Raw genomic sequence first — 17,479 nt, 5'->3', positions numbered from 1 at the left:
GGAATTAAACACAAGATAACCCAAAAATAGGGAAAGCGAAGCATGTTTGGAGATAACCATGATATTGTGTGTCTGCTTAAGCAATGCAGTGAGAAACACCTACATACACAAAAGTTTCCCTGGGCAAAACTTTATCTAAGCTCTGAGACTCTAAGTCTGAAAACCAGAAAAGCCCTTTCTTGGAGTGCATTTGATACAGGGAATAGGAAGAGGCCCTACAAGAATGTCTTTGCTGTGCCTGATTGTGTACAGGAGGAACAGATGAAGAATGAAAAGATGAGAGGGAACACAGAGCAGATAAAGGGCAGCTGGGAGAAGAGAGGGCTCGTGCTGATTCTGGAAACCTCAGGTAATGTGGGGGGTGTATCTGATGCACTAGAGAAGGGCAAACAGCATGTTTGGTTTTTAAAATGAGAGAAAATTGAGCTACAGATTATAGGCGTTATTAATATATGCAGATGTCATATATAAGAGATAATAAATGGCTTTCTGTATAGTAAATCTGGACGAAATCATAAGGCATTCTTTGTAAATAACAGAGAACGAGTATGAGTAATAGCCAACATAGTTGTGCCAAGCAGTCCAATCTCCTATCATTTAAGCGTGATGAGAGTCGGTATGTATCATACAGTTTGATTTTTACATAACTTCAATGTTGTTTCATAGGATTTCATTGTAAACAAGCTAAAGAAACAGTTCCTTGATGAAAATGTAAGGTGAGGGCTACAGCAGGACAATGAGGTTAATTCATTCTTCCTGCATGTGGGCAGGAAGAAGTACCTATACAAATACACAACCAAGGAACTGATTATAAACTGTTTCTTTAAGAAAAGGATCTGCTTGTTAGATGTACTCACGAGGCAAATGTGAATTGGTACATCGTGCTGTTGCAAGAAGGGCTACCATTGTACCTGCACGTGCTAGCAGAAATGCCACCTGCCTGAATGAATCCTTCTGCTCTCAGCCGCTGCCGTGAGGCACTGCACTTGAAGGCAGAAAAAGAGGAAAGGAAGGTAGAAAAGAAGGATTGAAGCAGCACTGGCTCTAAGGGCTGATGGAAAGAAGTAGGGCTGTGTAGCCCAACAAAAGGAATGCGAATGAGCATTGCTGTAAAAGACTGCGTATTGTAACTGAGTGATGCTGTTGAATGTCAACATGGGGCCAGACCTGTAATCAAGACAGGAGTTAAAGATCTGACCAATGCTAGAATTCAGTTCAGGACTTGTGGCTTTTATTTAAATCAAGGTGATAAAGCCGAGCCAAATGGTTTAAATCTGTTTCGCAGTACTCATAATGGTTATTACTAGCAGAAGGATGAGTACTGCTGGTAGGACAGCAGAGCAAAGGGAGATGGCTGGGCTGACAGCCAGCTTGAATCACGTACTATTCCATAACCACAATATCTAGCTACATCTGGAAAGGTGACAACTGATTATTTGCCACTGTTTGCTAAAAAATCCCTGACTTGGGAATATTCATACAGACCATATCACAACACTATTTTCATTCTTTTTAACTTCATGTGAAAAGATTTTAAAAGCCTATACCAGCAGCCTCCCTTCAGCCACGGGTTTGCTCTTAACACAGACCATTATCACAAAGGAGAAGGTTTTGGGAATGCATAACAGAAAACTCAAACCACAATCATCTGTTCTTTGTCACTGCATTTGTGACTCTCAGTCTCATGCAAGTGTTGCCTGGAAGCATCTCTTATTTTCTTTAGTCTGTCATCTCTTTTTATGCTCTTTTTATTCATTGTTGAAGTCTGTAATTGCACTGTGATGTTCTTTGAGGTACGATTTGCATAAGGTATTGCACAAAATTGTATTTTATTAGCAGAGCATACAATCTCTTTAAAAGACCAGAAATAAGAGAACAATGTAAGCAGTATTTAACAGTGAGGCACAGCTCCCATCAACGCAATTACTGATGGCAGTGGTACACCATAATTTTGTGTAGATGTTAACAGAGTATGTGTGGAAAAAATTACCATCTGGAGATAAGGTCAAAAGTAAATGGGCCATTTCAGAAAGCAAGGAAGGAATGCCTACAACAATGACGAACACTGCTGTTTGTTAATTGTTGAATGTCACGTTGTAACTAGAATTAAAACTTACTCTGTTTTTGTGTAGAGGGAAATGTATGTGGCATCATTGTGGGCAGCAGAGTTTCCAGAGTAGGCTCAGGGTTGGGGTTGAATTTGGCTGTTATTTTAGAAATGTGAAGAGCTAAGTATATTCCCCAGCCCTACACCTACCCCATCAATACATCTTGAACAATTTTTATCTCTGTTCCCATTTTTTCCCCATGACTGCCTTTCTCCAGCTTAGTCATCCTGACATTTATGGTCATGGGAGGGCTGGCTGGGATGAAGCACTGGGTATGTTCATGGCAAATGGATTCAATTGCACACAAGCTAGAAACTCATATATTTCAAGTTACAAATATCTATCAGAGCTTTCTTGGACAGGTGTATTAGTGAACTCCCTGTTTTAATAAGCCTTGTACATGCAGACATATTGTATATGAAGTTACCTTGTTTTTAAATACAGAGTTATAGAAACAAAAAGGGGAACAAAAGGGTTTATTTCCCACCCACCTGTATCTGAAGTATCACCAACTCTGCATCCAAGGCTTTCTTCATTGGGAGTGTTTTGAACCAGAGTTTGATCTCTCTCTTCTTCTCAGCCACCTTCATCTTCAGAAAATTGATCTTTTCATCCACAGCTTGCATCTCAATATCTCCTTTTCTACACAAAAACTCTTGTTCGTTTATTTTTTCGTATAAAATGCATATTTCTTCTTCTCGACTTCTAAGCAGAAGGCCACTGCAATAAGCCCAAAATGAAAAGGCAAAATGTTTAAAATTTTGGTTGATTTTCAGTGAATTCCGTTTGAGAATGTAACTGGCAAATTGTAAAAATGATAGTAATCTGAAAATATAGCAAGGTTTCACAGGTGCTATTTTAATATCGTTACAACATTTTAAAAAGAGAACAAAATAATTACAAACTGGAAATTGGAGAACACAATTGCAAGGACTTCTCTGGTACTCCATAACATTGCTAGAAGCTTTTTTTGCCTTCTGTAGCATCCACTTGGAAAATGGAGCAACGTAATCAGCGAGTTTTTATCCACATTTCCTGATGAGAGCGGTGCACAATGCACAGAGAGCAGAAGCTACAAGCTCTCATGGCATTCAGCAAACAAGATACTGTGTTGTTCTGTAATGGATCTGAAGAACGAATGGCTCCAGCAGTGGAAAACCACCACACACGTCCATGACGTGTTGCAGCAGGGCAGGTTATGAGGCACTGGAGTGAAGATGCCTTTAGTGTTCTTGGTTAGACTTGCTCAGAAATTGAAAAGTATCGATTCACAAATTTCAAAATGACCCATTTTATTGCATCACGTTTACACACGTACCTCTCATTTTGTTCCTCAATGGCTCTTTTGTATTTTTCATGCAGTTGTGCTATTTCCTCTTCAATGCGGGTGACTATATTGGTAAGTCTGTCAAGATCCAGAACCTGTTGCTTTTTCTTTTCATTCATTTCATGCGTGACTTGTACGACTTTGGAACAGTCACTTTTGAGACTCTCTTTAATTACTATGTTATTTTTGTTCTTCATGTGTTGTTTCTGCAGTTCTCTTTAATGTAAGAGAAAAGTAGGAAAGTTTTGAGTCCTTCCAATTTGAAAGTAATTTCAGCACTAAAAAGCAGAGCTTAAACTAATAGCTCAGTTGCACAAGGAATCTTCTGTGTGACTGCTTCGTGGAAGATAGAACAGAAAGAAACAAGATAGAACCCTTCTCTAAGAGCAAAGCAATATATAACTAACATGGTTATGATTTTACAGTCTCTAAGCCTGTAATGCACTGTATCCCATTCGCATGGGATAGACTATTATCAATCCTCATGAAAGAAGTGGAAAAAGCACCGTAACAAAAGGTTTGGGACAAAAACATAACTATGCATGAAAACAAAAATGAAAAAGTGCTATTTGCAGAGAACCTGCCAGCCACTGGGCAATGGTGCCTCACTCAGAAGACAGCTTCTTGTTGCCACACCGAGCATTCATTTGGTAACAACTTGGACTTAGACTTACTGCATTTAGGCTGCAGTAAGTGTCACTTCTGGACTAAGAGACTACTTTGTCTACACTGGGAAGTTATTTGAGTTAACGTACAAAAGAGGTAGTGAAAGAAGAAGCACCGTCTCCTATTAAAATATAGACCTGCAGATGAAATGTCCTGCCTCCCATTCTCAGTTCCATCATGAGGAGGTTGAATTACAATGTGCAAAACTGCGAGATTCTTTCTGGTTCATGTCTGCTTTCATAAATCAAGTGTCAGAGTGACAGAATGGCAGTGTTGGAGAAATGGCAGTGTTGGAGAAACCCAAACTAATTGTAAATTGTTAGGATGGGAGCAGATTCTGACAAGGTATTGGAATGTGTCTATGTTTGGGTCAGGTTTTAAAAATTAATTGTGAAGGATGTTATAGGCACAGTTGATCAATATTACCTCTTAGAATTCTTTCTATGAATTCTTTTCCATTTCTATATCTGTGATTTACAGCTTAGTTAAAACTAACCTTTCTTGGGTTAGAAGAGTATTCCTTAAAGTTTCTCTTTCACTTGCTTTTACTTTTATCCGGTCTTCAATTTCAGTCATTTTCTGCTGAGCAGTATGCACCAAAAGTATGCATTTATTCCTTTCATTTTTGATTACATCACACAGGTTAGCAACTCCTTGGAGTCTCAAGACAAATGTGAAAGAAATAATTTTATAAGTTTATGCACACATTATATAGATAAGAATTATCTAATGTGTAATTGTTCTCTTACTGTTTTTTGACTCTTCTTTTCCTCTTTTTGTATTCTTTTATTTCAAGATCCTTTCTTTTTATTTCTTTAATAATATTTTGCAGTTGTATCTGAAATTTAAATAGAATTCAGTGAGCACTTTAAATTTTTCAAAGCATTATCTTCAAAGAAAGACAGAACAGCTCTCTTAGATGAGGAAAATACAGGCAAAATTCTTCAAGAATTTATTCTAATTACAATGAAATGCTTTTACTGTAATAACTGTGTCACAGTCTATGTATACTACAACACAAGTCTTACAATGACAGCTAAAAATGTAGATAATTTGTTTCACACTCATTTCAAAACAACTGATCTCTTCTATTTTGAGTTCTACTGTTCCTATTAAACAGTCTACCAGTTCCATCGCAGTAGGGCCGTGCATAAGTGCAGCTAAAGTTTTACCTTGAATTTATGATTCACTTTTTTAAAGAAAAAAACTTTTTTTTTACTTTTTCTGCCTTCTAAATAGTCACTGGTGATTGAGTAGCATGTCACATTTACACTCAGTTTCAGTTCTGTTCAGTCCTTGCTAGTTTGTGTCCTTAAAATTCAGTAGACAGACCTTCTCTTACCTCCCACTAATATCAAGAGGACAATATAGATATTAGAAAAAGCTGTTGCATGTCTGGTTGTAGTTCTAGGTAGGAGTGTTTATTTATAAAACTATATTCTTATTGATTTGGCCTGTTATGGACTTATTTTTATTGAATTTGCAAAGCCTGAACTTCTCCTTTGACTCTATTTCTATAGACAGTCAAAAACTCACAAGGTGCTGTAAGGGTAGCCTATCCAATTTACTGTAGTGTGGATGCACATTGTGGAAGTGTAAATATTTTGTTCCTGGTATTTAGCCAGAAGAACAGAATGATTTACATAGTGAAGTGTATCAGGAAAACAAGAATTGGAATGAATAGTAATTCTGCATATCTTCTGGTGTCCATATACTTGCAGAACAAACAACATTCTTGTTCTTCCAAGTATCTCAGTTGAGGCTATCTGCTTTTCCACCTCTTCCATAATGGTTCATTTTATTCTGTAGGCTTGAAAGAAAACATCCTTTCAAACACCTTATTTCAACTGTAGTGTGATATTTTAGTGCACTGTTTACTGCACCATAAATTGCCACAAAATTAGCAGAGTACTGTGAGCTTCCTCTGTTAATCATATTATCCATAGAGTTGGAAGGGACCTTTAAAGGTCATCTGGTCCAACTCCCCTGCAATGAACAGGGGCAGCTGTGATGAACAATTGTGATGGAACTTTGAAGTAAAGTGGGAAGTGAGAATCTATAAGATGCCTCTCATCAGTGATTTAATTTCTTCACGTATAGCAGCTTTTGCTTTACAGCAGACTTTCAATTATAGGGGATAATTTTTTACCCGGGCTTTCTGAACTTCCCTAGATTTCTGTTCCTTCTCTTCAATTTTGAGCCAAGTCAGATGTGCAAGTCTGGATATCTCCTTGCGGTATTTTTCCTGCTCCTTGAAAAGCCGGCTTTCTTCAGCAATGAATTCCTCTAACGTGCGGGCATCCATATCCGATACCATCTCCTGAAGAAAATCAAATTCAGTTCCTTATGCTCTGATGTATCAGTGTTGGAAAAGTCCAAGTTTGAAACACTTTGGGTTTATTTGCAAATAAACCCAATATACAACCACATGAATTTAAAAATAAATGAATAAAAAAACTGACTAAAAAATACCATCTGAAAAACCAAACGCAATCCCTTGGTGACATGAAAATATTTTAGCACCTAGAAAGTTTCTGTTCCTCCATCCAGCAGCACTTCCAGCTGCCAAATATAAAAGCAACAAAATCAGGGCATGCAGCAAGCTGTGTTGCAAAAGGTTTGGACCATGCTGACTGCTGACAGACATCCACAGATGTAGTGGAAGGTGTCTGCACCTATGGCAGGGAGCTGGAATTAGAGGATCTTTAAGGTCCCTTCCAGAAAGATCAGCTAGAAACTACAACCATTTTTACTCTGTTTCCTTTATTCTCGTGACAGAAACCAAACATTACAGTGAATTAATATGCGAATGAAGCACTCATCACCTGCTCAGATAAACATCTCTTGTTCATTTCAACTTCCTTCTGCAGTTCTCTTCTTCTTTCTAGCAATACTCCATTAGTTTTGGGGATAGCTTCTGCCTACAAAAATAAATCAGGCATTCTGAATGATGTCAGCAAAAGGTGTGAAAGATGTAAAAAGCAGAAAATCTATTTTAATTACTTATACACATTGTGAAATGATTATTCTGTCTTGTTGCAACTGTTAAGCCAAGAGTTACTGGTGGCTGAGTAGAGTTCCTCAACACAGCGTCATAGAATTGCTCAGGTTGGAAAAGACCTTCAGGGTCATCGAGTCCAACTGCAACCAAACCACACTACCTTAACTCTAACAGCTCTCCACTAAATCATGTCCCTGAGCACCACATTCAAATGGATTTTAAACACATTCAGGGATGGTGACTTAACAGTGTACACACATCCAAGTTTCTCAGGGATTTCTTAAATATCACAAAGCCCAGTTGAAATTACAATTGGTATGTTTTAGGCTACTCAGTCGTAATTAAAAAGACAATTATCACAAAGCCCAACAATGTAATGACCTTCCCGAAGGACAAAAATAGTACTGACTTTAATAGGGTAATTATTTCACATCTGTGGATTTGGTATTGTATTTTTTTGCTTTAAGTTATGAAAGATTTTCCTGTTTCCTCCTTAAGCTCCAGAAAGTCCAAGCAAACAGTATCACTATCTATGTACATTTTTTTCTTGTATATTATGGGTTTTTTTGGCTTCGCAGCACTGTGACATCTTGCTCAGATTACAACCAGATGTTAGAAAACCTTCACATAGGTAACGAGATGTTCTGCACTCACGATTTTCAGTTCAGTGATAATATTATAAAATCAGATATTGTTCACTTGCATTAAAGGAAAAGATAATATGACATGGAAAAAGTCAAGCTCTGAGGTTATTTGCTTTTTGATGTCAGCTCTGAGTCAGGTCAGATCTGACTTAGATTTGCTAAACCGTCAACATAACCCACACTAAGCAAAATGCTTTTGCTCTCACGGAGGGAGCAAACACAGCATTTCTGCAGAGTGAACATTGGTTACCACTTCTGCTGTGCTGTTACCACTTCTGCTGTGCTCTTCTGGCTGTGGTGGATGCAGACACACATTTCCACATTTCCAAGATGGGATTCTAAAGATGCCATCAAGCTTTTGAGTCTAAAAGCAGAAGGCTCATACAAACATCTTCATCCATTAAGGGCTTTGGTTGGCCTCAGAGAAGACTCATGTTCAGTACTTCTGGCAGGAGGAGACATGGCCATGGAGAGGAGCAGCAGCCCTGCCCGGGCCTAGAGGAGGCCAGGGCCGCCAGTTCTCTTTCACACAGAATTTCTCTTTTGCAATAGCTGAACTTTCACAACTTACTGAGAAGAAAAAACATTTACTGAGAAAAAAAATTGTTGAAGGAAGTGTTTGTGTGATTTCCTTATTCTACAAACCAATTGCTCTGCTCTTAGCATGCCTCTTAAACTAGGAGAAATCAGGGGAAGCATGCCGATGGACTGCTGCTTCATCACTTACGTCTGTTAGCTATTATTTCTGGTGAGTTTTTTGCTTGGAATCACTTTGAGCCACTTGAATATTAAAATATGTCAACCTTCATGCTCCCAAAATTTTCAAATGAAAATCATCTCGAGATGGCAAATAAAGGCAGAATTGAGCTTGCCACTGCAGTCTTTCTCACTCCATACTGCACATGAGCTGATTGTACTGCAGGGGATTTGTTCATCTAGAAGAGCCAAGAAGGGAATCAGAGAAAGCACCTACTATGGAGCTGATGAGCTGAAAAGATTGTACTGTCCTGGCCTGTTCATGCTATCACTCAGCAGCCTCCCACAGCTGCTGGACTATGGTTCTACTCTGAGCTCTCCTTTTCTCTCTGCTGGAATTCCCTGTCCCCCTCACCTCTCGGTGCTGCAACTTGTGACACAAATACAAGCCTGTAGTATAACCCCAACAGTGTGAGGGCATTCTCTGCAAGGCAGCTAAACCTGCATGGTCCCATTGCAGGTCTGTAGCCCTTTCACACAGCGAAAAGGGAGGTTGGGATCTCACCCAGCACACTGAACTTTAACCACAGCTATCAGTGAATTATGGGGCTTGGTTTTAACATCGCATGGCTTTGAACAATTGTGATCCTCCCTCCAGAATTCTTTCTTCAGTAGGAACACTGGAAACAAAAAACAGCTTCCCAGATTCTCTGAGCTGATACTGAATAGAGACACAGCATGAGCTTTAAGATCAAGTCTGGAATATGAGCAACCCTTTAACCAATACCTCAGGAAATTCAGTTTAAAAGTTTTGGTATGGTTATATAGAGCTTTTCCCCTTCCCAAGTTTGCTACCGGGTAATTAATGCACGTGTGAAGTGAGGAGAAAATGTCATCTTCATCTGTGTATAGAGGAAGACAGTAAAAAAAAAATTGTCTGATTGACAAATATTAAGTATTGAGTAATGTTTAAAGTCGGGTGAATAGCAAAGCTAAGTATACATGGATTCTGATATCAGAAAATTATTTAAAGAATTTTACAGTAATGTAACAAAGAATTTCTTTTGCTGCCTGAATTGCTTAGAAGGACCCAGAAAAGTGGAGTTGGTACAATGTCATGTTAAAAAACATCAACTCGTACTTCCAAATCAGAGAGTGGATAAATTATTCTCCTGCAAAAAAATACCAACTAAGCAAGGTGAATTTTATGAGTGACTAACAGCCTCGGAAGGAATGTAGGAAAAAAGCTTAAGAAGGAGGGAGTAGAAGAACCAGTGATGAGAGGACGATATTGTGAAAGTGTAGACAAAATATTGTTATGAGAAAGAATGGGAAGGAGAAAAGAAAGGAAATGCTTCAGGTAGACAAGGAAACTAAAACTGCTCTTTAATAGCAGTGTCGCAGAAGGCACAAAAAATCAGCATGAAAAGAGAAATGGGTGATACAACTAAAGCAAGGAGGAAGCTGAGAAAAGAGAGATTTCAAAGGAAAAGAAGAAGACATAGGGAAATCTATAGTTTTTTACCACAATTTATAAAGTGCTGATTTCCTACCCCAAGAATAATGTTAAATACATCATAAATTATTTACAGCAATGCTCCAGCAATCTTCAAATTTAATAGAGATGGGTTTTTTTTTTGTTATCTGGTGACCCAGGACCCAGGTATTTGCTTGATACAATCTTCTTGATGGCATCAGGCAAGCCACTATATTACTGCACATAGAAAATGATGAGGTGCTTCAAAGGAAGACATGATGCCACACTGCCAATACAATCAGTGCCTGCTCTGATTAGGATGCTCCTTTAATTATTATTTATTAATAATAGCTCCAGTATAGGTTGAGACAGTATTCTTATTACAGCTATAAAACTGAGAGCAATCTTCATCAGTTGCAGTGACACTTTTAACCCTTTTCTGTGCATTAGACTTAGAAATTCTGCTCCCTTTGTTAGGATCAGTCCAAATATTTCACATTCAAATTTTCTGCAAGAAAATATGAAATTCTTATGATCAGTGAGTTCATACAGACCTCTACTTTGAGTTTTTTGTGCTGTAACTTATCTTGTTCCAAGGAGTCATAAATCATTTTCAGCTGTAGCTCCATCTTTTTCAGATTTCTTAGTTCTTTCTCTTTCTCTGCTTGCTTGTGAATGAGAATTTCCTGCTGTTGTTTTATCTCGAAGATTCGTTTATTTAATGTATGGTTCAGAGAGTCTCTGCACAGATAGACAAAGAATTTCGGAGTCAGATAACATGAGCAAGACGTGTTTGCATCAGGCATGATCTTTTCAATGGGTTTTGAGTACAGTGTAATTATCTCCCAGCAGTAAGACAAAGTCATACAATACTGTCACAAGCCACCTTCCAATTAGCAGTAATGATTTTACAACTTGAAGAAATTATAATATTCCTAATTATGTCAGTGAGGTCTCACAACCTGTTCAAAATCTGCTACAAGACTGTAGGAGGTGAATTATTATAGGAAGAAGACACTGATTTTTAATATATTTCCATGGTCAATTCACAGTGCCTCTATCCTTTAACATAACATTTCAAAGGCTAACTCTTTTTGCTATGAGTATGACCATGATTACATCTGTACTTCATCCTCTTCAAAGGAGGAGCCATGGAGGAGTATGTGGGGCAGAATTCGGTGGCCTTCATCTGAAAATGACAATACTGAAGGTTTTTTGCTTAGTTTGCTTTCTATGGGCTACCCAGAAAAAAAAAATATTTTCACTGGAGGGAGAACCGTTTTCCCTTTCAGAGCAAAGTGTAGAGCTTAGCTCTCCCATCTTCTTGATGTTCTTTTGCAAGGGAGGTCCCAGAGATCAGTAGTTTATATAAGCATCTCCAAAGACAAAACCAAGCCTGGTATTTCTGATCCATCAGAGCTGCATGATAAAACTTGAAAACAATACAGCAGTGCAATACAAAAAGAGGTGTTTCGGAACAAAGTGCTCCCTCACACTACCTGGCTTACATCTACTGCTCTTACTTCTCTACTAGGATCTCCAGTGCCTTTTCTCTGTCAATTTCTAGCAATCTTTTCAAAGCAGCACATTCTTGTTCTTTGCTTTCTAGCAAAGCTCGTATTCCATCCAATTCCTTCATTACATCTTCTCGTTCTTGCAAAATATTTTCTGTCCCTTTGTCAATGTCTTTCAGGGTGCTGTTTAACTCCTGCATTTTGTTATTAAGGTCTTCGTTTTTCTTCTCTGCATCACTGTGGGTAGGTGTTAACAAAAGAGTAGAGGTTTACATTGCTATACTTATATTTAAATGACAAAACGTAGGTTGCCGGGGCTCTTGGGAGCACAAAATATTTCAAAGCCACAACTGTCTACTCAGTATGTACAATAATGGGCTACAGACAATGAAAATCTAAACATTCCAGTACAGTTCTGCAATCAAACTACAAATCATCATGGGGATCTCAGCACTAGGACGGTAATGGAGCTCTGTCAGCATCACTGGATACAGAGTTGTGATGCTTCTAGCCATCATTCCCAAGGCTGGGAACTCCAAGTGATATGTCTCAACTAGAAGGACTCATTTAAATACACCAGCTCAGATCTCCACTTGATTGAAAAATGCTGCAGTTTCACTGAGGCCAATAGAGACAAACTTAAGTGCAGTCACTGTGATCCAGAGCATGTGCAATGGGTTTACTGCTGCATTATGCTGTATACATAACAGCTGAGCATTATTGACCATTGAAAACCTATTAAGCAGATCCAATACATATCATCATAGCACAGCAAGATGGTTACATGATTTTCAGCTAAGTTTTGTTCTCAAATTTTCCTTATTGTGCTTAAATTATACAGAGATATAAAATAGTTTGGGTCGGATAGACCTTAAAATCAGCTTGTTGCAGCCCCACAATGTGGACAGGGACATCTTCCAATAGAGGGAAGTATTTAAATGTAAAGTGTGTACACAACATTTTTAGGAGGGAGCACAAATTTTGAGTGGGTTATCAAAGCTGTTTTAAATTACAATCTTAATTTTAATCAACAGCTATATTCTAGTGCCTCTGTAACATATGGATGAAAATAAGGAATACGTATATATGGATATTTATTTTATTTATTAAAAGCATACATTTTTTTCCGATTTATCTTCTCAGTTTCCCTTTTAAGTTGCGCTGGAACATCAAGGATCATAACTAATTCATCCTAGCAACAAAACAGAAAGGTTAGGTTTGTAGCCTCACACCCTTGGGTGATTTCATAGGATTAATATTCATATAGAAGTGCTGTGAAACTATGCAATAAATGTATTTTAAAATTATTTGAGTTTGTCTCAGGGATAAGCTGTTGCTTTTGAAAATAATTACTGTGTTAATTACCATCTCATTATGTATGAAAACAAAATTCACATTTGGAAGCTGTTAATATGATATCTATACCATGGAAAGGAAAGCTGGAAAAATCTGGGTTCCTTAGATTCTCTGGACTAATTTGTACCAAGTTGGATGTGTTGGAGGAGCCTACAATAACACAACGTAGCAAACACAGCATTCTGGAAGGCATTTTTAATCAAAATCATGACTACTAATGTTTCCTACAGGAATAATAGTGAATTTGGGACAGTAGTATATCTCATGATATTGGATTGGAAAATGATGAAATCCATACTGAAATGCCATTAAATGATTTGGATAACAACACCCAGTAGAGTCACTGCTTCCTTAGACAAAAGCAGGCACCTCCCCACACACAGATGTGCACAGACATGAAGATATATGCATAATTAATTCTGTGTTACTTTTAAACTATCCTGGACCTCCAGAAGCTTTTCCACTTCTTTCTTGTCTAATAACATCAGCTTCTGCTTGGATAAAATGTCTTCTTTCATTGCATTAACTTCTGCTTTCCTTTGGATTACTTCTTTGTGGAGCTCATCACAGTCTTCTTTCATTTTTTTAATTTTCTTCTCTATTTCCTTTAAAAATGAAGCAGAAGATGAGATTTTTCCCTTTGCATTTTTGAGGTTTCAGATATTACAGAATTCACTGACGATGGATGATGCTAGCATTTTTTATAACAAGGTGTGAAATATGACATTTTCTTCTACAGATAATTAGCAGAATTTTATTTCCAGCAAATACGCATGTGTTCATTAGGATTTATGACTGCAGATGTATTTTCCCTGCTCACATCTGATAGCTCGGAGCTATCTTTACTTTGCCCATTTGCTGCATGCAGTAAAAAAGTACTGAGTAAACTCAGGCATATCCAGATCTTTTCTGAACCATATTGGCACAGCTTACCCTACAGTTATCAAGCCTGAATGATTTATTATCGTCTCTCCTATAAAATTAAGCTATTGATCTTCCTATTCAAGTTAAAGAACATTGGAACCACGCACTGTGGAAATGTTTTCAGAGATTGTAGAATCATAGAACTGCTCGGGTTGGAAAAGACCTTCAAGATCATCGAGTCCAACCACAACCAAAACATACTACCCTAACTCTAACAACCCTCCGCTAAGTCATGTCCCTGAGCACCACAGTTTTTAAACACATCCAGGGATGGTAACTCAACCAGCTCCCTGGGGAGCCTATTCCAGTTCTCAACAACCCTTTCTGTGAGAAAGTTTTTCCTTGTACCCAACCTAAACTCACCCTGGCTCAACCCGAGGCCATTTTCCCTTGTCCTGTCATCTGTCACCAGTGAAAAGAGACCAACCCCACTCTCACTGCAATCACCTTTCAGGTATTTGAAGAGAGCAATAAGGTCTCCCCTCATCCTCCTCTTCCCCGGACTGAACAGCCCCAGCTCCTACAGTTGCTCCTCATAGGGCATATTCTCCAAGCCCTTCACAGTGTTTTTAATATATTAGCAGACAGAACAGAAAATGTGGCTTATGTCACGTTTCATACTTACACCTTGTTTTGGAACTCTTTCATATTCTTTTTCCAGAAGTCTTTTCTCTTCTTGCAAACTGCAGGAGAATCAAAGCAGAGCTAGATGTATTAGTAATGCCAAACTATTGAACAAGTGCTGAAGCCTGTCTTCTGCTAGACTAACATGTATGGTGAATTATCATCAGAGAGAACAACAAGATATAAACAGAGACTGCTGTCTGCTAACTGGAAGTTTTGAAAGATAGGTCATACACAAGCAGGGTACTTTTTATAGTTCACATATCTAAACTTTAGAACTGGATTTTTCTTAGTCTTACCACCTCCTATAATGTTGCTTTAGTGCCTCCTTCGCCCTTGTGCTTTCACTAACAAAGCTAAAGGATCAGAAGCGCTCTATGCTCATGGGTCCTCCCTGCCACAGAACACAACATTTCAACATGGAGCTGAGGCAAAAGGAGAGAGTAGGAGGGGAACATATATCCACAGAGACATCACACATCAGTGAAAGTGAAGTTGCTGGTATGAAACTTTCCTACTTCGATTGTTCCCATTTACACTGTAAACAGCTGTAAGTAAAAGTTATTTAAATCTGAAGTGGGCTACTGTAACAAAATATTCCTGAAAATTGACAGGGGATGTAGACTATAGCAGTGGGACATAGTAGCAAACTAAACTGAAAAGACAAGGTGATCATAGAATCATAGAATGGCCTGGATTGAAAAGGACCTTAAAGATCATCTATGTGCAAAACTACATTGCAGTTTCACATCTTGAAACAGACAGATGTACAAGGAGGGCAGAAGGAGGAAGGGAAAGCATAGGAGAGTTCTGGGTGTGTTTTTAGTCATGTTGCCCTGAGAAATTTGAAGGAGTGGCAATGAAAATGAAGCTGAGTGAACAAGCATTTTAGACTTATAACAAGAGCTTCTTGAAGGTAAAAACTGCCAAATATCACAAACTAGCCTTGGAAGAACAAAGAGAAAATGAAGATATGGAGTAGAATTTTTTATTTACAGTATGTACATATATTTGTTTGCACAGACTGCAAGTATCCCCCCATGGGAACTGCTGTGTGTGAAAGCAAATTAGCTTTCAAATTAGAATGCCAGAATATTTGGGTACCCACAGAGTGAATGAGTGTAGGAAAAGTTTTTCAAAGAAAAAAAAGGCAATTTTAGATCAGTCATCTCCCCCAAAAATGATAAAAATACTTAGAAAGTTCTGCTTCAAAATCTATCCTAAATAGAGAAAACGCACAGAATAAGATTGCAGACAGATACACCTTGCAGTGTATGGTGCAAGTACAGCTGAGCAGACAGAAACATCAGGTGGTTTCTTTGCTGAAGTGGGTTCAGGAGTTACTCCTTTCATGTCCCACTGGTTATTGACAATGGAAGATCAAACTGTGATGAAAATGGATTCATCTACTTTGATTTGGTGATCAAATCTTTGTTCCTGTGTGCTGTGCCTCTGAGCAGCAGCTGAAGCCTACACTGGAATGCTGTGCTGGTCAAACTCAATATTTCCACCTACTGACAGGTTGTCCAAGTGTATTACTAAGGTAATAGTGACAATTTGTTTTCCCAGCATGTTTGGGCAGGATTCCTAGTGGGACTCCTTGGGACTGGCATAATCACACTAATTGTAATGAATGTCCCACGGCTGACTGCTACAGAACCTGATTAAATAAGTCCTGCTCAAATGGATTAAAGAGGTACTCCAGAGTTCCTCATCAGACCGCACTGTGCCCTCTTTTATATCGTGCCAGACAATCAAAAGAACAATCCCAAAAATTAGGAGGAGAACACAGTTGACACTGTTTTTCTTTTGCCACATTCCTCACTCATGAGGACAGATTCCTGTGGAGCCATTCCAGTCTCACAACAAAGACTCTGCCATCCATCAAAAGAAAAATGATTTGAACACCTCATTTTCTGTGACATAAACAAGGGCAACAGGAGACTGCAAGCACCAAGCAAAGTTGCCAGAGGAGCTGGCACACTGACTACATTTACACAGGAGACAGTGAAGGGATAAAAAGAAACCAGGAGCAGAAGGAAGAGGTAAATGACATGGTTCAAAAAAATAGAAAAAAGAAGAAGGGAAATGTTTTTTTGAGTGTTACCATGTAACATGAAAAATGTGAACATTTAAATAATTTACTACATTAGTTTTGCATACTTAACATTCACTTTGGTAGATTGCTTTTCACTTTTTTTTATTTTTATTTTTGCTTAAACTTGTGTTTTCTCCCTGACATTGTTTTTTTGGCAAAATATTATTTTAGTTTCTGAAAATTGTTTCTATTGTATTCCCTTTAGAATAACTGCCTTTAAAAATTGCATTTGAAGTTTGAATGCTTCAAACCTGAACTCAAGTTAGATGCTAAAACAAAACTCAGTTTCTGTGCGCTCAGTGTGTGCTATTGGTGTGATTTATCTTACGCTTCATGGTTTCATGAATTGTTATGAATCAGTTTAATAGATTACCATTAATAAATATGAAGCATCTCAATCTCCAGGGTTCTCCTCAGCTCTTGGCCACAGAACCCTCACTGCAGCCCCAGGGTTCCTTAGAAACTACTCTTTGAGCCAACATGAGACATTGAAACAGCTGCAAATCACCAAATGAGACTTTTTAATTTTTCTCTTTCCATGATATAAACTGGCTCTCAAAGTTGAAGTGGCTTATGAGTGAGGACTTGGGCAGTGGAGCGGGAGAGGACCTGGGAGCAGGAAAGGAGTGCTTATGTTTCTTATCTTGTTCTACCTATTTTCATGAAGTTCAACAGCAGTACCATGCATTTAAAACATAGATGCAGATGTAATGAGTTTTACAAAAATCATGTGAAAATTTGGACCATTCATGAAAATTCATTCCGGACTTTTCCCTCAAAGATGTCTACAACTGAAAAGTGCCACAGAAATAAAATAAAATTGTCAGAGAGATTAAGATATGTAGTGCTAGTTGACAACAGAGGTCCATTTCAGTTCCTCAGCTAGCTAAAGAGCCAGAATCTTCTCAATGTTATGAAATCCTGCACACAAGGAAGGGAACTCTTTCAGCTACTCTTATACATAGTTGGGACTGCTGAGGAGCCATAGAAAGTGCTCAGCACTTCAAAACATAAAACCTCCCAACTAGTGACCACAAGAAGGTA

General features: G+C 38.3%; 1 protein-coding gene across 1 annotated transcript in view; it reads right to left on the bottom strand.

Moving 5' to 3' along the window:
* The window catches only part of CCDC146 (coiled-coil domain containing 146), a 68,483-nt gene that overhangs the window by 5,929 nt on the left and 45,075 nt on the right, over positions 1-17,479 (bottom strand). Inside the window, exons 5-15 of the mRNA XM_065743699.1 lie at positions 14,339-14,396; positions 13,218-13,394; positions 12,552-12,625; positions 11,443-11,670; positions 10,474-10,660; positions 6,927-7,022; positions 6,251-6,421; positions 4,851-4,939; positions 4,598-4,762; positions 3,427-3,651; positions 2,600-2,828 (exon numbers count right to left, since the gene is read on the bottom strand). Of these exons, the coding sequence (XP_065599771.1) occupies positions 2,600-2,828; positions 3,427-3,651; positions 4,598-4,762; positions 4,851-4,939; positions 6,251-6,421; positions 6,927-7,022; positions 10,474-10,660; positions 11,443-11,670; positions 12,552-12,625; positions 13,218-13,394; positions 14,339-14,396 (1,699 nt within the window). The remainder of the gene's footprint in view (positions 1-2,599; positions 2,829-3,426; positions 3,652-4,597; positions 4,763-4,850; positions 4,940-6,250; positions 6,422-6,926; positions 7,023-10,473; positions 10,661-11,442; positions 11,671-12,551; positions 12,626-13,217; positions 13,395-14,338; positions 14,397-17,479) is intronic.

Source organism: Cyrtonyx montezumae, unplaced genomic scaffold (genome assembly GCF_038088225.1).
Source record: "Cyrtonyx montezumae isolate F1298 unplaced genomic scaffold, pur_monq_1.0 scaffold_3, whole genome shotgun sequence".
NCBI classification, from domain to species: domain Eukaryota; kingdom Metazoa; phylum Chordata; class Aves; order Galliformes; family Odontophoridae; genus Cyrtonyx; species Cyrtonyx montezumae.
This window is presented reverse-complemented; position numbering and strand designations above follow the sequence as displayed.